We start from the raw sequence: 25,554 nt of genomic DNA, 5'->3' as shown, positions 1-25,554 counted from the left end.
TTTTATCTCGAAAAGGGGCACCAGGCCTCTTTTTAGATGTGTAAAACTTCAGGACAAAGTGAAGAAAATCTCTATGTCTAATAATCTGAAGGTTGTTACAGGAATTAGATAAGAGTTCTTGATAACCAGAGGTCTTTTATCGAACCCAAACACACACACAAATGATACAGATTGTGACTTGTAACAGAACATTTTATGAGATCTAAAAGGGGAATCTACAGGGGAAAGCAAAGCAAAGGACAGACAAACATTGGGAGAAGGATGCTGAACTTGGGTTGGTTTCCAGCTTTGCATTGTCACGCACACATCCTCTTTAATCCCTGTAATGAATGTTTCAATTGTATGTGGTTGTTGAGAACACTGTAATATTTGCAATGTGGCATTTTTGTTGTGTGAGGTGAAACATCCCATCTGGCCCAGGTGACAAACAGGTTTGGCATCAGACATTCAAATTTGCAGAAATACAATCACTCGTGGTGGTGTTGTGATGGTGAACAGTGGGAACGCTCATGCAACGTTCTTAAAATATCATGCAATATTCAAATTCAGTGAAGATTGTGATTAGTTCCCTGCAGCTCTCCGCCGCCTGTGGGTGTCGCTCGTGTCCCATCCATTGTCCCAGATGTCTTAACGAGTTGCAGAGGACAAATGGCCTTTTGAACTTTTATCTTGGCATGCCTGGGAGTCCAGGTTTCTGGGGTAGCTGCTAATTGATTTAAAGTGAGGAGTCAGAATTCCTAGTCTCCGCTCTGATGAGCTCCTTCGGACTGGCTGGTAATTCATTTAGCATCCGTGTGAGATAAACCAGGCATGCCCATGGCCGTCTGTCTTGGCGGGGGAGCGGAGACACGGAATGCAGTCCCAGTCCGAGGTTGGGGGTCATGGTGCCATGTGGTGAGAGCATGTCCGTTACATATCACAGAAATAAACTACAGTGGTCTGCGATCACAGCCAGCAAGGTTTTCTCTACTGGTATAAACTCTGTCAGCATTGACCTCCATTGAGAAACTGAATTCGAATACGTACAGTTTTTGTTCCATTTGGCTGCACTGTATATGTATGTGGTTGTTGTTATTTTTTTTGTCTGTTCAATCAGATCTCAGCCTCTTTGCGCCCCCATGTCAACGAAAAGCTACGCTTTAGTTGTTCCTGGCGACCACGGTGCCCTGAAACAGGGCTGGCAAGATGCTCATGAGACAACAGGTTGGGCAAACACGACAGGCCGTGACTTACGTGGATGCCCCGCAAAATGTTTTAATGAAAATACTAGTCGGCCGTTGTAAAACGGGGTGCATATAATGAAACCTGAAAGTACGTAATAGGGCGTAACACAACTTGGTGGCAGTCCATAGTGTGACAGAATCATATTTATTCGCCGGGAACTCAAACTGTCCGCAACTCTTTTCAAGCTAAGCCATGTGTTTAATTTACATACAACTGCAACAATAGAGAGAGCGCGAGAAACTCTCTCTTACAGCATAAGCACACTTTGCAGCGTGAGTATGAATAACTGTCTCTTTTGCATTATTTTTGTATAAGAGATGAATTAGTTGTTCACAGAAAATTTGTATTATCAAACATTTAGTACATAGTATGCGCCCTACACTGACACTGAATACGAAAACAGGCCTGGCAGGGGAGCTTCGGTCGACTCTTCCACAGCCACAAACGTGCTCCAACACTGCCCAATGACCACGTTTCAAACGTATAAACCTTGACAGAATGTAACAAACATGAGGGACCCTATCTGAAGGTGACGGGGCCGTGAATGAATGTACTGACATCCATGATAAACTGAAACATTTTGTACCTTTAAGCCTCTGGGAATCAGCAGTCCTGTCCTCCCGTGGCCCATCACGGATACAATGAAAGTTTGGCATGGACGTGTAGCATTACTGTGTGCAAATCTTGTTTGCTTGCCTTATGTGCGCATGAGCAAGATGGCGCCTACCAGTGTGGTCGCCTCGGTAACGCGCTCTGTAGTATTGTTTTTGTTTTTGTGTTTTTCGTCCGTCTTTGGAGACCTTACACGACTCACTTACACAAGGGGAGACCTGCTAACCATCAAGGAGGCTACTCCGGACTTTCTGTCACCAACTTTCGCAAATCCGCTCAGTTCTTTCTCCGAGTTACTCACCGGAGCGGCGTCCGCGGTTTTCGGCGCATGGAGACGGAAACGGCGCCACAGAGGGAAGCGTGGCGGCATTCAGGTGAAACTCCGCAAGAGAGGACACAGATTGGCGTTCCCGTCGATCCACCTCGTGAATGTACGCTCCCTACCCAACAAAATGGACGAGCTTCATCAGAATCAGAATCAGAATCATCTTTATTTGCCAAGTATGTCCAAAACACACAAGGAATTTGTCTCCGGTAGTTGGAGCCGCTCTAGTACAACAGACAGTCAATTTACAGAACAATTTGGAGACATGAAGACATTGACAAAAAACAATTGTGCAAAAAGATGCAGAGTCCTCTAGCACTTAGAGCAGTTCCGAATGACTAATATTGCAATAGTCCGGTGCAATGACCATTGTGCAAAGGGCGCTGAGACTTCAAGGGGTGTATGCAGTTTAAAGTAACGAGTAGTGCGATCATCTGGGACAATGTCGGTTGTGCAAATGTTACAGATACTCCTCAATCAGTGTGCAAATGGAGCAGTTGCTACTCTGGCATGAGTGGCCAGTATATGCAAATAGTGCAGCATGGCGAGACAACTACAGTGAGTGCACGAGTAATACATAATTGGCCCCACAGAAATGTGACAATGAACTCAAGTCAAAAAATTTCCAGCTTGTTGTAATGGAATTATAGGTTAGGTGTTTCAGAAGTTGATCACAAGAGGGAAGAAGCTGTTGGAATGTCTACTAGTTCTAGTTTGCGTTGATCGGTAGCGCCTACCTGAGGGAAGGAGCTGGAAGAGCTGGTGACCGGGGTGCAGACGGTCCGAGAGGATTTTGCACACCCTTGTCTTAGTTCTGGCAGCGTGCAAGTCCTCAATGGTGGGTAGGGGGGTACCGACAATCCTTTCAACAGTTTTGATTGTCCGTTGCAGTCGGAGTTTGTCCTTTTTTGTAGCAGCACCAAACCAGACTGTGATGGAAGAACACAGGACTGATTTGATGACCGCTGTGTAGAACTGTCTCAGCAGCTCCGGTGGCAGGCCATGCTTTCTCAGAAGCCGCAGGAAGTACATCCACTGCTGGGCCTTTTTGAGGACGGAGTTGATGTTGGTCGCCCACTTCAGGTCCTGAGAGATTGTAATTCCCAGGAACTTGAAGGTCTCGACGGTTGACACAAGGCAGCTGGACAACGTGAGGGGCATCTTCTGTTAAAGACCAGTAAAGACTTCGGACGTTCCGCGGCCATGTGCTTCACGGAGACCTGGCTTTGCGACGCTGTACCCGATGGCGCCGTCATGCTTCCCGGCTTCCACATTCATCGAGCGGACCGCGACATGGAATCATCGGGGAAAACAAAGGGCGGCGGGATATGCCTCTATATCAACGAAAAATGGTGTACGGACGTCACAGAGCTCAGCACACACTGCAGCCCGCATTTGGAGTCGCTGTTTTTGAACTGTAAACCATTCTACTCGCCACGTGAGTTCGCATCATTCATACTGGCTGGAGTCTACATTCCGCCTCAAGCTAACACGAACACCGCATTGCTAACGCTCGCCGAACAAGTCAACGAAATTGAAAAAAAACACCCGAACTCACCCCTCATTATTCTCGGGGACTTTAACAAAGCTAAACTCAAACACGAACTCCCTAAATACAACCAGCACATCGACTGTCCTACCAGGGAAAAAATATTTTAGACCACTGCTACACTACGGTAAAAAATGCATACCGTGCTATACCTCATGCAGCCCTGGGCTTGTCTGATCACTGCTTAATTCACTTAATACCGACGTACACGCAAGAACTTAAATGCGTGAAGCCTACAGTGAAAACAGTGAAAAAGTGGACCAATGAAGCAAAGATGGAACTTCAAAGCTGTTTAGACTGCACAGACTGGAGTGTCTTTGAAAATTCAGCTGGCAGCCTGGATGAATATACGGACACTGTCACATCCTATATCAGTTTCTGTGAAGAGGTTTGTGTACCAACAAAATCATTTTGCACATTCAACAACAACAAGCCGTGGTTCACTGCTAAACTTAAGCAGCTTCACCAAGTTAAGGAGAATGCATATCAGAGCGGGGCCAGGGCCCTGTATAATCGAGCTAGAAACCAGCTGACTAAAGAAATTAACATTGCAAAGAGGAACTATGCAGCAAAGTTGGAAAAACAGTTTAGCGCGAACGACTCAAAATCAGTCTGGCATGCATTTCAATCGCTGACTAATTACAAGCGACGATCCCCCCAAGCTGATAACAATAGCACACTAGCCAACGACTTGAATACCTTCGACTGCAGATTTGAAAAGGACAGTTTCAACAAAAACAAAAGATTAACAAAGCGGCAGGCCCAGACCATGTGTCCCCATCCTGCCTCAAAGTCTGCGCGGACCACCTCGCTCCAGTCTTCACTCAGATCTTCAATAGATCTCTGGAACTGTGCGAAGTTCCATCCTGTTTCAAACGCTCCACCATCATTCCAGTCCCCACGCAACCTGCAAGCTTGGGTCTAAATGGACTACAGGCCTGTCGCTTTGACATCTGTGGTCCTAAAGCCCTTTGAACGTCTTGTGCTGGACCACCTCAAGAGTGTCACAGGTCCCCTGCTGGACCCCCTGCAGTTTGCCTCCCAAACGAACAGGTCTGCGGATGATGCAGTCAACATGGGACTGCACTTCATCCTAGAACACCTCGACAGTGCAGGGACCTACGCGAGGATCCTGTTCGTGGACTTCAGCTCAGCATTCAACACCATCATCCCTGAACTCCTTTCATCCAAGCTTCTCCAGCTCAGCGTCTCACCTGCCATCTGCCAGTGGATTTACAGCTTTCTGCTTTATTAATTTATTTTTTATTTTTATTTCATTTTTTGTCAATGTCTTTCTGTCTCCAAAGTGTTCTGTAAATTGAATGTCTGTTGTCGTACTAGAGCGGCTCCAACTACCAGAGACAAATTCATTGTGTGTTTTTGGACATACTTGGCAAATAAAGATGATTCTGATGATAGACAGTGTTAAAACTTAGCAAGACCTTCCATCCATCCATCCATTTTCTGAGCCGCTTATCCTTACAAGGGTCGCGGGCGTGCTGGAGCCTATCCCAGCTATCATCGGGCAGGAGGCGGGGTACACCCTGAACTGGTTGCCAGCCAATCGCAGGGCACATACAAACAAACAACCATACACACTTACATCTATGGCGATAGTCACACATTAATACATAATTTACTGATGAGTATGACGTTTATTTAAATGTTATATTTTTGTCATGTTATTGATAAATATTGATTCTCAACTGCATTGCATAATGTACGTGGCATATAATGTGATTGTGTTTCCTACTACCCATTAGTCAGGAATGCAGTGCAACTTAAGACACTGAGAACCCGGGTCAAAACTTCCCCGAAAGGCAGTAACCTGACATTCACATCATAACGTCAGTCACCATTTTTTGAGGTTGGACCTTTTAAGCTCCAAGTGTGCTAAACCTCCACACTGCCAAAAAGGCGCCATTAAACGTTGACTCCAAACAACAAGCAACTGACTCTTGGTAACTGAAACACTGACGGAGGTTAAAAGTGGGAGTCCGAAATGGTTTAACAGTTCCCCCATAACACTGAAGAGGTTTAAATCAGTCAAGAGCCGCCAGCACAGAAAAATTGCAAATGATAGCACCTCCACTAAGTGAAATACTGTACCTGATTCAATTTCTTTTGAAAAGAGCATCACTATCTTGAAGTTGTCTCATCATTAAGTTTCCAGCAGGTTTTCTAAATATATTCTGTATAAAGTAAAATGAGGGCAATAGGGTCTGTTTTTTCCTCTCAAAATCTTCAAAGCATCTTCTACAACGCTGTCAACCAGTAGCGTGCAGCTGGTCCAATCGAACCTCAGCAAAAACAAACTGTTTTAGTTTACTTTGCTGCTCGGCGGCACACTTCTCTCTCCCCTCTCATGTCCTTTCTGCTCCTCGCCTGTTGCCGTGGTAACTAGCAGAAGGAAGTTGAGTGGAGAGGGGATTGAAGGGAGGAGAAACCAGGGTAAAGGGGTGGGGGGTTGTGATCGGGTTTCTGGGTAAGGAACCTCAGCTGCTCTTCTCCCCTTTCATCTCCACAGCCACATCTGATCTCTCATTGTTAATGACTTACTCTACTTTTCCCCACTTCTCATTTTTTCCCATATTATTGCATTGCCCTCTGTTCATTACTCACTTGAATTTAACCTTCATATAGAGCCAATATGGTGTGTAGGTTTTGTACTGTTTGCAGAACTGCACACCATCATAATAAGAGGTGTGTCTAATGTATTGACTATAGTGTAACAAAATAAAATAAATTGTACAAAATATTACCAAAGATTAGAAGCAACCCTCAGCGTGATGCAGTACAGACCACAATATTAAACCTACATCCAGCCATTCTCCAAACCGCTCATCCTCACTAGGGAAAGTAAAGTGTGCTTTTCATTCGGGAATCAAGGTCCAAGGGTTTGGAGGAAGACTGCTGAAGAATAGAACCCAAGCTGCTTCAGGTCCAGTGTGAAATATCCACAGTCAGTCATGACTTGGGGTGCAATGTCCAGTGCAGGTGTTGGTAAACGCTGCTTTCTTAAATCCAAGGTCACCTCAACGGTCTACCAGAATGTTTTAGAGAACTTCATGATTCCTTGTGCTGAGGATCTGTATGGAGATGCAGATTTCCTCTTCCAGCAGGACCTGGCCCCTGCCCATACCGCCAGAAGCACCAAAACCCGCTTTGATGCCCATGCCATCACAGTGCTTGACTGGCCAGCCAACTTGCCGGATCGAAACCCCATTGAGAATCTATGGGGTATTATCAAGGGGAAAAGGAGGGGCACCAGACCCAAAAACAAAGAAGAACTGACAGCAAGCATCAAGGAAATCCGGGCTTCCATAACTCCAAGGCAATGCCACAGGCTGATTGCCTCAATGCCACGGCGCAACGAGGCAGTAATTAAAGCAAAGGGATACCCAACCAAGTCGTGAAGATTAACATATTGTTTTGAAAGTACCATAATTGGATTGATTTAATGTGACCCTAATTTTCTTTTTTTTCTACAAAAACTGAGACGTAAATGGTGATTTCTTCACAGTATTCAAATTTTTTGAATTCCCGATTTCATTGATTTTATGAGCTAGAAGCCCAAATTAGGTCAAACTAAACAAATAAATACTTTAATTGTTAAATTGTTTAAATTGTGGACCCTGAATCTATATTCTATGAAAGTTTAACTTTTTGAATGGAATTATGGAAATAAATAAACTTTTCCATGGTATTCAATTTTTTGGAAAGGATCTGTATGTATGTGTGTGTGTGTGTGTGTGTGTATGTATATATATATATATATATATATATATATATATATATATATATATATATATATATATATATATATATATCCTGACAGAAACCCAATTGCTGCACTTTGTTTATTATGAGTTGTGTTGGTGTTATGCTTCTGCATAATCCCCAACGCCCGTGTTGTCACACAGGCAAAATATTATTCAAAGGGAACAACAAACAGCCTCTGCTGGGAGCAGAGGCTGTGAGCGTGTTGAAACATGCTAATACGAATACAATTGTGAGGAAAGTGCGTGCATGGAGGGGTGAAGCGCAAATGTTTCTTGATTATTTTTGGAAGCAAGAATTGTGTTTAATAATTTGATGTGTTCAAACAATAAAATGCATTTCTGCAACATGAACAAAGATAGGTTGCACAATTTGATTTGTAATGATTGGGTTCCCAAGTCTAGCATTTATTGAGAAGGAGCTTCCGGTGTAGATGAAAATGTTCATTCAGACCCCTCCTCTGACTGTTAGACAAAAGGGGTGACTGGGTAAGCGAGGGTTTAACTGCATGGGATATAATAATCTTAAGCTATTTGATGGCATTAACAATACAAAAAAATGCTAATGCAAGAATCCTCCCCTGGCGCAGTCACAGATTACATGCAGTGGGTTTGCGTGTTGAAACTGTTATATAATTCATTCTCTGTGATGAGATTTTCTTCCTTTGCTGGTTTCCTTACTACCGCCCTCGATCTCTCACATACTGCGCTGCCACTGGCACGTTACCTTTTTAATTTAAGGAGATGTCTCAGCCTCACTGGATTTTTTTGTGTGACTTTATAATCTTTTTATCCCTGTCTGGAACTAATTCACCCTAAAATGCAATTCCATGTCCTTTTTTTTGCTGCACCCGGCTAGTTGAAATAGTTTGTATTTGCTGTCGAGATGATGTTTTGATGCTAGATCTAAAATATGCTGTTAATGTTTATGTGCGTGCATATCTTTAGTGCCGCACTCTCTCACTCTGGTATTGTGAATTATCTGCTCACTAAGCTTCTTAACACTGTCCTTACAGGGGCAGACACATTTTTCATTTTTTATTTTTGTTTGTTTGTTTTTTTCAATCGAATTGTTCTGCAGTACCCTTACACATGGACTTGATAGCTCATCACAGGTGGGAGGATTGAAAAGCTGTCCTCATATTTTTCCTCTTTAGAAGTCATCATTATTCTGTCGTTTAGATGAGAGGCGCGTGTCAACTGCGTGCCCTCACGCTCTGGACAGGATTATCTCCACCCTGTGAATCCACATCTGTGCCACACAAGACTGGCAAAACGACTGTGATTGGTAGCTTTCCATTCACACTACTAAATGCTATCCAACTGTTATTCGGCAATGTCTCAGGTGCTGTGGCCAGGGCCTCTCCCTGGATTCACGTTTAACAAAGCTGCAATTCAATTGTATTCATTGAGGATCATCTTCCAACTACATAATGACTAAGAAAAGTACAGTGGTATCCTTTATAGTCTCATGTGCTTTTTTTACTTCCAGTTTCTTTTCCAGGGGCATTGTACTTGAGGGAATTGCACAATTGCACAAAATTCAACATTTTTACATGAATTATATCTTTCTATATCTTAAAGAGGTTATATATTTGTTAAGTCATATCAAGAGAGATCAACTGATTATTTCCAGATCATGCTCCATGTGCAGGCACTTGTTGGCAGGCAGAATGTATCCCAAGCATGATTTAAAAAAAAAAAAACTGGCATTCACCAGTCACGCTCACTATGTGGTTTGCTTGGCATCCTTTCCTTGGGTAGAGGGCTTAGCTGCCCCACTTAGAAGGGAAAGGACAGGGAAATCAACAGGAAAAGCCAGGCTAATTCAGCCACATTCATAAAGGAAACTATGTGTACACTGCAGGTCAGTTCCGATTTTTTTGCCCAGTGTGACATGATTTTGTCATGTCAATGTGAACAGTACAATTCCAATTTTTTTCAAATCCAGCCCAGGACTCTTTTGTGTGTGGCTATAAATCGGATCTAAATCAAATGCGAGTGCAGTATATACAGTACGCACATGTTGCGCTCATCTGACCGATACGTCATCAAAAGGCGATAAAAGGTCACAATTGATCGACAAAACAGACGCAACAAAAGCAACGGCGGACAAAGGAGCAGAAAAACAGCAAAGAAAAGAAGATATTTTAGAACTGATAAATATAAGAAAATGTTTGCTGCGGTTGCACAGTCTTTGAAATTGCCACAAATGTATCATGACGAGACCTACACGAAGGGCCATATTTACTTCCGTAAACATGGTGCCTCCTGTTTTATGTGCACACGTGTGATGTCATGGACACATTCCATTCACATTAGATGTCACATTTGTTTTTGTATTGTGAACGACTACATAAGAATGCGGTTTAACAAAAAAATCTGAATTGGGCATGATGCCCTACAGTGTGAACTTAGTACCACTTTATGGCTAAGGCTTAGATTACACAATGTCTGTCTCTTCAGACCCGTTTGCCCGATACTGGAGTGCGCCGTGGGATTGTGGCCATTTTTTTCTCCGTATTCAAGTCTTGCTAAATCTTCTCCCAGTCTATCACGCAGTGGTGTGCGGTGGGGGCCTTCAGTTCCTTCTCTGCTGGCCTAAACACTATCAAAGCACAGACCTACAATTGCAACTTAAATGAATTATTATTCATATTCATTATAATAGATATAAAATAATAGGGCTGCACGGTGGACAATTGGTTAACACAGCTGCCTCACAGTTCCGCCGACCCGGGTTCAAATGCAGTCTCCCCTGTGTGGCGTTTGCATGTTCTCCCCGTGCCTTTGTGGATTTTCTCCGGGTACTCCAGTGGTAGGTTGATTGAAATTTCTAAATTGTCCGTAGGTGTGAATGTGAGTGCGAATGGTTGTTTGTCTATATGTGCCCTGCAATTGGCTGGCAACCAGTTCTAGGTGTACCCTGCCTCTTGCCCAGATTGTCAGATGAGATAGGCCCCAGTACACCCACGACCCTAGTGAGGATAAGCAGTTAAAAAAATGGATGGATGGATATAAAATAATAAAAACATGTATGATAATATATATAATTTTTTTCCCAACAGTCTTTTGCCTTCATTTCATAGCTTGTGACATCAACAGCATATGTACACAGGTTAATCCCTGTGTTCTTGCTTTAGTTATAATGGTGCGAACCCTCCAAATCTGTGATCATGATCTCCAACTCTCATTGGAGCGGTTCACAGCCGAGTGTGAAGCGGCTGGGATGAGAATCAGCACCTCAAAATCTGAGACCATGGTCCTGAGTTGGAAAGGGGTGGCATGCCCTCTCCAGGTCGGGATGAGATCCTGCCCCAAGTGGAGGAGTTCAAGTATCTTGGGGTTTCGTTCACAAGTGAGGGAAGAATGGAACGGGAGATCGACAGGCGGATTGGTGCACCATCTGCAGTGATGCGGACTTTGTATCGGTCCGTTGTGGTAAAGCAGGAGCTAAGCTGAAAGGCGAAGCTCTCAATTTACCGGTCGATCTACGTTACTACCCTCACCTACGGTCACGAACTGTGGGTCATGACTGAAAGAACAAGATTTTCTGAGATTTTTTGAGTTTCCACCGCAGGGTGTCCGGACTCTTCCTTAGAGAGTCTTCTTCATTTTCAGTGGCACATTTTAAGAAAAAATCGACTTTATGAGGCCCTGTCAACCAACACAGTTACTGTGTGGCGTGTTTCAACCCGGAAAATGATTTTTCTGACACTTTCAGAGCAGCATGTATAAGAACGACAGCTAGCTTCCACAGACAGGGAGGACAAAAGATAGGAGGTCTGCTGCGTCTGTATCAGCATGTATTTTATTGAAAGTTTTTGTCATGTTATTAGATCAATATTGATTGTGAACTGCTATTTTGTACTATACACACCACAACCTCTACGGAGGTTTGGAGTTGTTTGGAGGTGATATATTAGAAGATAAAGGTAACCGTGTTCTTGCCCTAGTGATAATGGTACGTATTTGTCCTCAAACATGTGAAATGTCTCTTCTAGAATGCCACACATACTTACAGTATATAACGTTTTTGTCCATTATTTTGCGATGGAGTCACTGATAGTGTAGTGGTACACTCGCCTGACTTTGGTGCAGGCAGCGTGGGTTCAGTTTCCACTCAGTGACAGTGGGAATGTGAGTGCGAATGGTTGTCCGTGTCTATATGTGCCCTGCGACTGACTGGCGACCAGTTCAGGGTGTAGTCCGCCTTTCGCCCCAAGTCAGCTGGGATAGGCCCCAGCGCCCCGCGACCATGAACAGGATAAGCGGTGTTAGAATGGATGGGTGGATGAATTTTACAATGTGATAGTTTTATTAAGAGGCTGATGAGGTCACTGAATTCCCAGGTCTGAAACTCCTTGCCCGCTACTGCTATCACGGTTACCTGTGATGGGGGGGGGGGGGGGGGGGGGGGGGGAGTTGGAGAGGGGTAGTCGGGGCTGCGAAGTCCCGATGCCAGTACGTTCTGTCCCGCCCGTCATGGTCTGATGGGCTCCCTCACATTTTTCACGTTCCGTTAAGGCTTTCTATGGCTATAGCTTTGGAGCAAGTTTATGGCATGGTTGAATGAAGCTCCCCTGCTTGGTCCGGCTCCAGAGTAGGTTTCAGCGCGGGGGGAACATACTGCCGCTCAATGAATGTTTGGTAATGCAGTGATGCCTTGCGATACAAGTTGAATTAGTTTTAATTAGCAAACTTTAAAGGTGCAGCAATTTTTTTACCTCCTCACATGAACCCCGTTCAACAGAGATGCTGGCATATACCAATCATTTCTGTAAGTCTTCAGCTGACACTCTAGGATCCTTTTCTTTCTTCCTAAATGAGCATTCTGCGTTGTGCTCAAGCAGTAATCTTTACAGCATGGCCACTCCTTGGAAGAGAAGCAACAGTGATGAATTTTCACCGTTTATAGACAATTTGTCTAACCATAGACTTATAGACATTAAGACTTTCAGAGATACTTTTGGAACCTTTTCCAGCTCTATACAAATTCCATCCATCCATTTGCTTTACCGCTTCTCCTCACTGGGGTCGCGGGCTGCTGGACCCTATCCCAGCTATCTTCAGGCGGGAGGCGGGGTACACCCTGAGCCGGTCGCCAGCCAATCGCAGGGCACATAGAAACAAACAACTATTCGCACTCACATTCACACCTACGGGCAATTTTGAGTCTTCAATCAACCTACCATGCATGTATTTGGGATGTGGGAGGAAACTGGAGTGCCTGGGGAAACCCACGCAGGCACAGGGAGAACATGCAAACTCCACACAGGCGGGGCCGGGATTTGAAACCCGGTCCCCAGAACTGTGAGGTAGGTGTGCTTACCAGTCGTCCACTGTGCCCGTTTGTATGCTATTTTCCATACAAATATGAAAACATACAATTGTTTGTGTGGTATTAGCTTAAGCAGACTGTTTATTCTTGTGATTTACAGGAAGATCAGACGGAATTTGATGACCAATTAATGCAGAAAGTCCAAAGGGTTCGTCCCACTGTAATGCCCCACTCCTCCGTCACCCATTGAGATTTCTCAGGGCATTGAATTGATTGCAACTGGACTGTTCTGTTTGTCTTAGGAGACATTTCGCCTCTCATCCAAGCTGGCTTCATCAGTTCATGTAACAAGGCTTAGTTAGGATGCACTAGCCAATATTTGTTTGGAAAAGTCAGCTATTGATGGTCCAAGTTAGTTAATAGTTGAGTTTTCCACACAGACATTATCCTTACTAAGCTGGGCGGCCAAATGAAGGGTTGCGGAATGGGGAGCCAGTGGTCTTGAAGTAGGCGATACAGTGGACGACTGGTTAAAACATCTCCCTCAAAGTTTGGAGTTCGTGGGTTCAAATCATTTCCATGTTCTTCCCGCACTTGCGTGGGTTTTCTCTGGGTACTCCAGTTTCCGCCCACATTCCAAAAAACATGCTTGGTAGGTTAATTAAACACTCTAAAAAGCAGGAGTGTCCGAACGTTTTCCTTCGAGGGCCGCATACAGAAAAATCTAAGAATGCAAGGGCCACTTTGTCATTGTTCAACATTTCATAAACACGTTAAAACCAATCTGTCAAGCAATTATATATTATTGTTATTTTGAGAAACTGCAACACAGCAGCTTTCTCTGAAAGGTGATTAGGTAAGTAGTTTTATATTTTTCATGATTTGGCTAGGCCCACAGCCCTGTATCCCACTAGAATAGATCTGCCCCTGCCCTGAGGAGTTCTTCGTTTTCAGAACCAAAACTTTTAACAATCTGTAATAAGATAGTGTTTATCATTCATGTGATATGTTCACAAATCAGACCTTCACACAGAGCAGAGAAGAAGAAAACATGTTTGCTTCTGAAGCTGAATTATCTTTATTCACGAAGCATGAAGAGAAATTGAGTTACTGTTGTAGTATATTGTTAACGTCATCATTATTCCAAACGTGTGTGTATGTGCGCGTGTGTGTGTGTGTGTGTGTTTTTAGCATCAAGGAAGCACATGTGAAGGAACGCCAAGTCAACACTGGATGCAGGTGCTTAGAAAGACATCCACTATCTTATATATCACACAGCGATTCATTCATACTAAGAACATTGATTGTGTAATTTATGCCAATATGAACCACATAAACTGTACCATCATGTTTATTTTATCCATTTTATGATATTCATTGCGGTCGCCCTTTGTTGTATTCTGTTTACTTCTGGCAATACATAATACATATTCACAGCTAAACAGAAAACAAAACAAAAGAAAGAAAGACAAAGTATACGTGAGTCATGGGATTGCCCATGCGTGGAAATTTTGTGGCATTTTCTACCCTGCTGATGAATCTAATTTTTCTTCCCTGGTTCTCATCAGGATGAACAGTGCCCAAGGAGTGACACTGTGTCGCTCTCCATCATGAACACGTTGTTTTCCATTTTCTTGACCTAGCTCTTCTACTTTCTTCCTGGTGAAGGAGATCCACAAAGCCTCCTGGAGTTGCCTCCCCTGATTGTTTGACCTTTATTGAGTTTTTAAAAAAAATTTTTTTTAATTTGAGCTACTTTGCTCCGAAACAGTTTTGACAAAACAGCTGGAGAGGAGTTCACAAGTCAGTCAAGATTTGCTTTGTTGACTATCGTACACTGCCTTCCTCAGCAAGGTCACTGCAGTTTACAAAGTTTATTCAGACGTTGGATTCGCCAACAAGAAATTGCAATCCTAGAAATTGTGCTTGAATGCTGGACCTGTATGCACTTTTTTTTTTTTTCTAAAGAAGAAATCAATATACAATAGTTAGTGACCACTTCACAGTGTTGGCTACCCAATATTGCAGCATTATTTTTGTCTGAATTCATGTGAATGTGTCACTCTCAGCATTCATAGATCGCACTTAAGCCCCCCACCACCACCACCAAAAACAAATTATTTTCTTCTTTTCAGTTTTCAAGAGGCATATCAGGAAAACATGTAGTACATATGCCAAGCATGTATGTAGTGCTGTAAGGCTGCCACAGAAATAACTACAAAACTGAGAAGATAGTAAATGCACTGTGTGGAAACTTTTAATTGGCGAAAAAGATGACTGATGGCAACCATAACAAGAATTGTTTGCGTGTGAGTTAACCTAAAATTCATGCTCACAGTAAACACTGAATTGAAACAAGAATTTACAAAGTCAGCGATACAAGTACAGTGAATGAATATAAAACGATACATTAAAGAATAATAATTCTAATAATACTTCAGCAGCCACAGAGAAACAAACAATTAAAATACAACCAGAACAAGAAAGGAATATAAAACATGCACACCTGCATGCACGCATACATACACAGGAATTCACATCAAGGTCAAACAAGTACATCCATATTTTGGATATATTGAAAGGAATCACTTGTGCTGACCGATGATAAAGTCAAGCTTCTTCTGTGTGTTACTTTGTATTATTGGGTGTCAACTGGCTGTGCTATAGCATTTTTCTGTCAAGTCCCTGTAAAGTGACATAAAAATGACACACCACAGAGAAGAGTGTTGTTCACAACCATGTCAAATTTGAATTATTAATAAAATGAGGTATATAAAACGAGGCTTCAAAACTTTCACCATCATTCCTGTCATAATGTGTTGTTTTTGTTTGTACATTAAGGACTACAATCCTGTTTTTGTTTGAATTCTTCATTTTAAGAAATGATTCTTCATCTGAAAACTAAGGCTATAGAAAACAACAGACTCGGGCCAGTGTAAGGAAAAATATGTTTTAATCGGATTTACTTCGATGAGCTACAACATGAATTTAGTGAACGATTCTAAATGGAAATGGAGCATTGAAGTGTTTTTCAATGACAAGGTTGTTGTTTAATAAATGGGATGATAAAATGATTTGCACTGTAATGTACAGATACCTCATACCTTCTTTCATGTGTCCGGAGGTACTTGGCTGAAAATTGTTTAAAAGGGGGTGTATTTTTAAAAACATTTGAAAACCACTGATTTGTAATGAGTCGAAAGGTCTCTAGCAAATGTAGACCGAGAGAACTGGTGCAATCATTTTGTTTATTTTCACACAACAAAACCATCACAATGCTCTGAGAAACATGGAAAAGACACAGTAAGAAAATGATCAGTGTTTCTTGTTATGTATTTTGGACGACAAAGCCATTAGCAGTCTTCTGCAGCCTGGTTGCCCTTCTTGTTACTCCACAATGGATCTGGGAGCATCTGATCCTTTGTTACTCACCACAGTGGTAAAGAGCAGAAGATAGTACTTAGTATATTTGGTACCCATATTAAAATGCAGCAGAGATGTTTAGGGATGTATACACTCTGGTACCTGTTTTCAGAAATGCACACTGCACACACAGTGCAGTCTCTGTGTGGACACATCTAAAATGCTGAAGAAAAAAAACTTTCAGTGAATGAGCCCAAGGAGTGTTGAAGGTTGTAGCAGCACCGTGAACAGACTAATAACGCCAAACGCCAGTTGTTGGTCATGGCAAATAATGATCTGGCAGTGGAATATTTAAATTATTTTCCAGCGGTTTTCCATTTCCCAAGTAATCTAAGATCCAGATGATTGATCGTGCAAGAAAGGAATTTTAGTCACTGATTTCCTCATTTCTGTTTTTTTCTCCTCTAGGATCCTGCTGACGGTGGTTGTGATCTTTCGTATCCTGATCGTGGCTATTGTAGGCGAGACAGTGTATGAGGACGAGCAGACCATGTTCATCTGCAACACCCTGCAGCCGGGCTGCAACCAGGCATGCTATGACAAGGCCTTTCCTATTTCGCACATCCGCTACTGGGTATTCCAGATCATACTGGTGTGCACGCCCAGTCTCTGCTTCATTACTTACTCCGTCCACCAGTCGGCCAAACAGCGAGACAGACGCTACTCCTTTCTCTATCCCATAATGGAGCGGGACTACGGGGGAAGGGACGGGGCACGAAAGCTGCGCAACATTAATGGAATTTTAGTTCAGCATGGCGGCGACGGCGGCGGCGGGAAGGAAGAACCTGACTGCTTAGAAGTAAAGGAGATCCCCAATGCCCCACGAGGCCTCACGCACGGGAAGAGCTCCAAAGTACGTCGACAAGAAGGGATCTCACGTTTTTACATCATTCAAGTGGTGTTCCGAAACGCCCTCGAGATTGGATTTTTGGCGGGTCAATACTTCCTCTATGGCTTTAGCGTGCCTGGGATTTTCGAATGTGACCGCTACCCATGCCTGAAGGAGGTGGAGTGTTATGTCTCGCGTCCCACGGAAAAAACTGTATTCCTGGTATTCATGTTTGCGGTGAGCGGTATTTGCGTGGTGCTCAACCTGGCCGAGCTCAACCATCTGGGTTGGCGCAAGATTAAAGCGGCCATTAGGGGCGTCCAGGCCCGCAGGAAATCCATTTGTGAGATCAGGAAGAAAGACATGGCGCATCTGTCCCAACCACCCAACCTGGGGCGCACACAGTCCAGTGAGTCAGCCTACGTCTGATGATGAAGAGTAGAGGAAGATGAGTGGAGCGAATGTGTGAGTGCGAGAATGAAGTAATTATGATTTTAGTGCAATGAAGCTACCGCAGGGGTCAACCCAAATGATTTACTCTCTGTGATGATGGAATGACAACCAAGTGCCCGTCTTGGTCACTTAGAGCGTCAGGACAGAAATCTAAGACTCAAAAAGACGCATAAAGACATGATGAACACATTTTAATCTCATTTTCGAGAGCTATTCTAACTGTCGTTTTTTACTACAAACTCCTCAGCCCCCTTGTCTTTTAACTGGGAGAGACAAATCCTCGCAGGGCTGGACAGGGAACAACTAAATGGGGCTGTTTTTTGTTATTTTGGGATATTGGGGGAGATGATAGCAGGCCTTTGACGCATCCCATGGTGCTTTTCTGGACTGTGTCAGCTTCACCGAAAAAAGGAACGGGACAGGGAGAATGAGCAGCAACAGCACAAAAAGAAGGAACGGAAGACCTGTCAGAGGCACGGCAGGAGAAAGGAGGCAAGTTTGTGAGTGTGCGAGAATAGGAGGGGGACAGCACACTCTGGGAAAACATGTGAAAGTGGGCAAGCGAGGGAACGAGGCTCGGTCGCTTCCTCCCGCGGCTCAAAGTGAAGCCAAGCGAGAAAGAGCTGCTTCTGATCATCATCACCCCCCGTCCAAGCCAAAGCCAAGAGAAGTAGAGTGATGGTGTTTATGTTTTGTCTCTTGGCAAAATATTATTTTAACACAAACATAGCTAGTACCATGAACGCATTTTTTTCGCTCCTCTTCCCTATCTCTCGCTCGCTCTTCCACCAGAGTTGGCAGCTATGTAGATCCCAGGGGGCTTCGGGTGACAGTAATGACCCTCGCTGCTCTCCTTCTACGTAGATGTTGGAGAGGAACTAATGAACACATGGACGTGGTGTGTAAACGTTTGTCTCTCCCAAAGCACAAACCAAACGCTCCTCTAACAGCATTCCAGGGTGTTGAGGGCCGAGGGAGAGCCCGTACAGAAGGACGAGTGGGAAAAGGGAACAATAGCAGAGCCGAGGACTTCAAGATCATTCGATTTCATTATATCACAACTTGGTATAATTTTATTTTGAGAATGCAATGGTGCCATCATTGAGAGACTGATTTTGTTGTTGTTGAAAAGATGAATAGAGTATATGAGTGATATTTATCCATCAAGAGTATATCCAAATGGATTTATTTATCTTTATGGGTGGGGCGTTTGTGACATTTTCTTTTTTTTTTTCTTTTTCTAAATGTATGAACTGTTTGTCTTTTTTTAATTTTGTCTATCTTTTTCACTGAAACTGATTATCGGCACAGGGAGGGAAGAGTTACTCTTGCGAAGTTTGTTTGTTTGTCAAATTCTATGCTGATGTGCAACTGATTTTGTTAGATGCAATGCTTTTTTTGTTTAACTTTGCTCGTTTGCATTTAAGATGCAACAGTCAAACTGAATAGTTCTTTTTTTTTTTTCATAGAGAGCCTTGATTTGCTTTTTCAAAATCAGCTGCACAGCTTCAGGCAACTAAGGCCTGTGACCCATGTGAAAAAGGCATGTTTACACGATGCAATGTTATTGAATGATCAAGCTGTGTAACCCAATGAGTTTGAGATCTTTTATTTTGTATTTATTATTATTATTTTTTTAATTGTGCGTGATCTCCTGAGTGGATTTCAGCATGCATGCAATGTAAAAGACTAGTAAAAGAGAGCTATGAAAGTATGAGGGAAAAAAAACATTTGAAAGTGTTGCACCTTGATTTCTGAAGACAAGTGGGAGAGTGGTAGACTGAAGGATTTTTGGTTGTGAATTACAGAATATAGGGCAGCATGGTGGAGTAGTTGTTAAGACTTATGCGGCACAGTCGACAGGTTCTGGATTTGAGCCTGGATGAAGGAGTAAAAAATTCTGTTCAAGCTTCCTGTGCGGAGTTTTATATTGGCTTGCATTGGTTTTCTCCATTGGTTGCTCCGGCTTCCTCCAACATTCCAAAACATTCTAGTTCAGTTGAAAACTGTAAATGTCCTACAGGTGTGACTGTGAATGATTGTCTATATGTGCCCTGTGATTGGCAGGTGACCAGTCCAGGGTGTACTACGCCTCTCACCCAAAGTCAGCTGGGACATTTTCCAGCTCTCCCACAACCCTAATGGGGACAAGCAGAATAGAAAATGGATGGATGGATAGAATTATACGTTCCCAGACACACATACTCAGTTAACACACTGAGCCTACGAAACAAGATATACTGGAGGTATGGAAAATATCATTCTGATATAACGCAGTATATTGCACTTGTGGAAAAACATAAAATGGGCTTGGATAGATTTGACCTCTTCATCTGTTAGGAATAAGCTTCAAGAGGTGGCGCAAAAAAATGCCACAAATATCTTTTTACTGATTCTGGTGCAGTAACAAAGAAACCTCATCACCGTGGTGATATCACTTATGACCAGACAAATGACAAAACAAATCCCACATTGCAAACAACAACAAAGAGCAGCTGAGGCCAGGCATCAGTTTCAAGAACTGCATACTACAACTCAGCATACTATGGTATTGTCTGATGCTTTTACAGATAGGTGCTTTAACAGGTAGTTAGGTGTGGGCCACAAAGACATGACTGTTAATGTAATGATTTGGAATATTCCTAAACGTAAGGACACACACACAACAGATTAATAACTACTAGATGCAAGACCATATAACAAATATTTTGAGGACATGTTAGTTAGTGCTGTCAATCTCCCCATGCTGCATATCGATTTTATTTCCAATGAGACACAACTGATACAGTGGAACCTTTCATGTTGATCACCGATTCGTTTGGATTTGTGATAATATTTCCCATAGGAAATAACAGACATGGAAATAATTCAAGCCCTCCCCAAAAAACATAAAACACTGCCTTGAGTTTGGTAACAACTGATGATGTGTATGGAAAAGCTGGAGTGTGATTGTGTAAATTCTGGTATATATTCTTCTCCTATTGCGTTGAATTTGATTTAGGAATTTAGGAAGTGTTTCTAAAAAGGCCGGCACGGTGGACGACTGGTTAGCACATCTGCCTCACAGTTCTGAGGACCAGGGTTCAATCCCCGTCCCCGTCTGTGTGGAGTTTGCGTGTTCTCCCCGTGCCTGGGTGGGTTTTCTCCGGGCACTCCGGTTTCCTCCCACATCCCAAAAACATGCGTGGTAGGTTGATTAAAGACTCAAAATTGTCCGTAGGTGTGAATGTGAGTGTGAAAGGTTGTTTGTTTCTATGTGCCCTGCGATTGGCTGGCGACCGGTTCAGGGTGTACCCCGCCTCCTGCCCGAAGATAGCTGGGATAGGCTCCAGCAAGCCTGCGACCCGCGTGAGGAGAAGTGGTGAAGAAAATGCATGGATGGATGTTTCTAAAAAGCCAAAAAAAAAACTAAACGCGTACATACTTTCTTCTTTGATACTGATTGATCAGAGCAGTGTCATGCATAATGGGAGGTTGAACTCCAAAGTTCTGTGAGAATTTAGAGGGAAACAGCCTGTTATTTAGGTTCCACTGTATTTCCATTCGGTTTCAAGAGGGCTCCGATACAAGGCTGTCTGTCAAGCTCAAACCCTACAGGGTCATGAGGGCAGATACAGTAAATGACCAAGCTGAATTGGAGCCAAACTGATCCATTACTGTAGTGGTGACCTACATTGCATTACCTCTGAAAACTGAAGTGCTTTATTCCTGCCTTCTGCTTCTATTTTCACATCAAAACAATAAACTAACAATGTGAGTATATATTGGAAAGTATATTTCTTTTAGTTTCCTCTTTATTCTATTAGAATGGGAACATAAAAATGGTAAAATGTCCATTCTTGTACTTCTGTCAGCCACTGAAAATAGTTTTCATTATATTAATGGAACAAAAAAATCATTTTTGTAAAAAACAGAAACAAAAAAACCCAACAAATGATGAAGTCAACACCCATCAACCAACATCCATCAAATTTAAGACTGCGGGCTAAGAGCTCTTATTACAGTTTAAATCTGCGTCATAACATAAAATGGCTTTCACATGTCAACAAGCACAAGCTCCACTGTGTCTTGGAGCGACAAGAACAAAGGATGAAGCCGACAAAATCCCCATAAAATCTCTGTTCTCTACTCACTAATCTCTCTGATTCTTCCTGGTGATTATCCCCAGATTTAGACTCTTCCAAGCATCTTCAATGCTCCTCATTTGGGATTGATGTGTTCCACTGTATGCGCTGGGCAGATACACTGACACGACACTCCAGAATACCTAATAATAGAGTTGGAGTCTTGGCTTCTTCCTCAGTTAGCGCTTGCACTTGTAGAAAAAGGCTTATCACTGACCTTGAGCCTTAAGGCCAAGCCAATGTCCTGTACCATGCGCACTCGCTACCCAGAACTGATCTCAACTCCACCACAAGGGTCAGTGCGTGTGTTACACCTATTTTAGAGGATGGTGGACACACATGTTAAACTTGTTTGTCTAAAATCCCGTCAGTGTGTGGTTGTAGAAGGACATACAGGACAAATGGGTTCATTTAGAACACACGACTCCTCACAGGCAAACTACTGCAACACGACAGTCAGCAGTCCATCACGACCCAAGGCAGGCAAATTTCTTCCAACATTCCACTACTCTCCGCAGTCTCCACTTTTCTATTTGTCAATGTGAAATTATGCAGCTTTGTTTGTTCTCATTTGCTTATCTTTTTGACTTGTGGGTTCATTTTGTTGTCTGTTGCTCTTTTTGTGTGGTAAGATGTCAAAAAAAAAAAAAAAAGAAAGTTTTTGTATGTAAAAGATCAAAAGATACAAATATCAACAAGAGTAGCGAGCCTAAAAGAAAATATGTTATATTGCCTCCCATGCCAAAGTGATATGCAAAATTTGATTTGTTTTTTTAACTGCATGTGTAATGGATAGATTAAGCATGTTTCTGTTTTCTTCCACAATAACTTTGAAATACGTTTTTTAGCAAGCTGTTGCGTCTCAATGCCAAGTGTGTATATAAATGACCAAGGTTTTCAGACAGTACAGAGACACAATACCAACTCAGTGATTGTAGTTCAACAGACACCCAAAAGATTTTGATAACCTCAACACAGTCAACCTTTTTACCTTAGGATACAGATGAAAATACCTTTAAACATATTGTAGAAGAGGTTTTGCTTTATACGCCAATAAGTCCAGCAAAACACAGGGTATACAGGACTATGGGTATGCAAAGAAGATCAGACCATTCCAGGGTTAAGATCCCAGCACAACGTCTAATCAAAATACAATTTTAAAACTTTTAATGTGTTGAATACCGTGAAATTTCTGTGAAATAATTTTGCAAAATGATTGTTTCAGTCCAACAGACTCAGGAAATAAAGTATTTGTGATCTTTGAAAACGGAAATCACTTTTATAGAAATAATCAAGTAAGTAAGCGTACTTTCCGTTTGCCATCTTATACTTGGGAGTCTAGTAACGATAATGAAGAATGATTCATGGTCTACTGGTGCTACTGAGGTTAGACTTCACCAAAATTCGGACATCAATGTAGACCTAATCATTTGTTTTCCTATTTACAAGTGCAAAGTAGATGTCCATAAAATCATGCTCTTTGTCTTGACTGTTCCAAATTACTAACACCACAAACACTCATTTTATAGTACACTGACAAACAATCAGTTTCCTCAGGAAATCAGCATGTTTCATTAGGACAGAGGTGCACTCAGCTAACATATTCCTTTTTAAAACACTGCTAAAAGAACCTTAAAGCTGTGTTTCCACCAAGTAGTTCTGGAGGGTTGGAGGGTTAACCCTAACCCTCCGATTTGGGTGTGGTATCTAAAGTGTGTAGCTTGACACATTGCCGTCTGTGAGAGACTCAAGTAATAATTGGAGTTGTAAGGAACGGATGGGCTAGTCCCAAACAAACCTTTCTTCTTTTTGTCATAAACAGCTACTTCCCAAGAATAATGAACACAAAACGCTGGGTGTCCTCCATTGTTTTGCTGTGTCACATTCCTTTTTTATGTTGAATACACCGACAGGTTGCATGTGCCGCACTGTTGTTACGTAACAATATTTACTTCAAAATTGTACTGTGACAAGCAGAACTGAACTGCACTGATTGGTGGAAAGGTGGCTTTAGATGAATATAGGAACTAGATTGGCAGATCCCCACTTGTACATTGAAGGGCTTCTGACCTGATACAAACTTTAAAAAAAAAAAAAAAAAAAGCCATAACTTAATCAAATATATTTAACTTTGCAGCATTTAAGACGAATCACTTTCATATGTAAAACAAGATAGCTTATTAAAGATTTTGTTACCATAATGTGAAAAAAAGTAATTTAAAGTACTATACTGATGAGTCTGAACTGTGGGCCAGATTAGATCCATTTCAGCATTCACTGTTCACTAATCTATGAAAGTAACAATCGTGATTACTTCATCTAATTAGTGAGTGAAAGATTCCAGCACAGTGGATTTGATTGAGCACCTCTGTGCCACACTGACTCATGCTCATGAACTGGATGGTGACCTGCAGTCCTTTCAATTTCATGAAATGACTTGGCGATGTTCATTTGTACAATACACAAATCCAAGTGAAGAAATGAAACATTTTACCACAAGGCCACATACTCCAAGTCCATGTCGATTTTTGCTTGGACTATTACTGTGCATGCGAGCACTACTATGGGAGCGGCTTCTCTCGAGGGGTGTGAAAAGTACAGTATTAGCCAATATTTTGGCATCCCACAGGTCATCAATATTTAATATGACATGATGAAATGATTCAAACAAATCAAGCCCTTCAAATGTGAGCATAGGTTTTGTTACCATTATGTGCGACACATGTACCGAGTTTAAAAAGGTTCAAGAAAAAGTGTGACCATGAATCAAACGTACAAAAAAAACATTCTTTGTGCTCTCCGTAAAATTCTCCTGGACTGCAGATTCCAAGGTGTACTGTACCTGAAGAACCTTAAAGGTTTACTGTATATTTCTGACTGATGTTCTGTATGTAAAGACTGAATTAAACCTTGAATGTTAAATTATGCCTGGTGTTGATTTCTGACCGTGTCTCTGTGTTATTTAATCTAATGCGTGGATGTATGTGTGTGTGTGACCAAAGTAGCAATGTGGATATCCATCATATATCATTTTAAAGGCAAAATTGTTGATGCAGCTCTTGTATTGGTCCCAGTGAGTGATGAAACGTTCTGCGCTTTAGCGCATACTATATTTCCTATATGTCTGAACTGAATAGGTGACATTAAAACCTTTCAGAAGGATTAAACTCCTACACTCTGAAACTGATCAGACCAGAGGAAATGTGTGTTTGTTTGATGTCCCTGCAACATTCATCACATGTACTTCACATACTTTATATGCCACAAGTCCGGGTGACCTCCTGAATCATTTACATACGTACTCTACACATTGTACGACATTAACTGTGCTATAGTGTATTTGTTTGTGTGTGTGCCGAGTCCAACACCAACCCACTCTTCCCTGCAAGGTCACATGGTGGCTGTGCTGGACTGGGATTGAAGGCTCGTTGCCACGGCGATAAGCCAGCCGGTAATATCTCTAAGCACAGGCAGGATTAATCTGTTGACAGATGGCTAGCTGCTCAACGTCACTTCCTGAAAACACACACACACACATGCACACACACACACGTGAGTCATATTCAACATTACTGTCCTCATAGTCCTCACACATTTTACTTTTACCATCACCTTCAGCTTCCACTCAAGCAAAGTGCAACTGTCTGTGACTGCCAGTATGTCTTCTGATGGGATCCTGTCGTCATTAGCGGCATTATCTATAGCCTCATTAGCATCGTCCTCTCTCTCTTCGACCCGTTACCACCACCTCAAGCACCATGGTTATGACCGAAAACTGCAATGGGGATCAATAAGACTCTCAGCCTTGATAAAAGATCTGAACCTATCCATCCATCCATCAATCTCTTTTCTGAGCCGCTTATCCTCACATGGGTCGCTGGCGTGCTGGAGCCGATCCAAGCTATCATCGGGCAGGAGGCGGGGTACACCCTGAACTGGTTGCCAGCCGATCGCA

At 42.5% G+C, this 25,554-nt stretch overlaps 1 protein-coding gene across 1 annotated transcript in view; it reads left to right on the top strand.

Annotated features, from left to right (window-relative positions):
* LOC133405012 (gap junction delta-2 protein) overlaps window positions 1-24,525 on the top strand; it is a 38,560-nt gene extending 14,035 nt beyond the window's left edge. Inside the window, exon 3 of the mRNA XM_061681619.1 lies at window positions 16,602-24,525. Within this exon, the coding sequence (XP_061537603.1) occupies window positions 16,602-17,451 (850 nt within the window). The 3' untranslated portion in view covers window positions 17,452-24,525. The remainder of the gene's footprint in view (window positions 1-16,601) is intronic.
* The last annotated feature ends 1,029 nt before the right edge of the window (window positions 24,526-25,554 follow it).

The sequence above is a fragment of the Phycodurus eques genome, chromosome 7 (genome assembly GCF_024500275.1).
Source record: "Phycodurus eques isolate BA_2022a chromosome 7, UOR_Pequ_1.1, whole genome shotgun sequence".
NCBI classification, from domain to species: Eukaryota; Metazoa; Chordata; class Actinopteri; order Syngnathiformes; family Syngnathidae; genus Phycodurus; species Phycodurus eques.
This window is presented reverse-complemented; position numbering and strand designations above follow the sequence as displayed.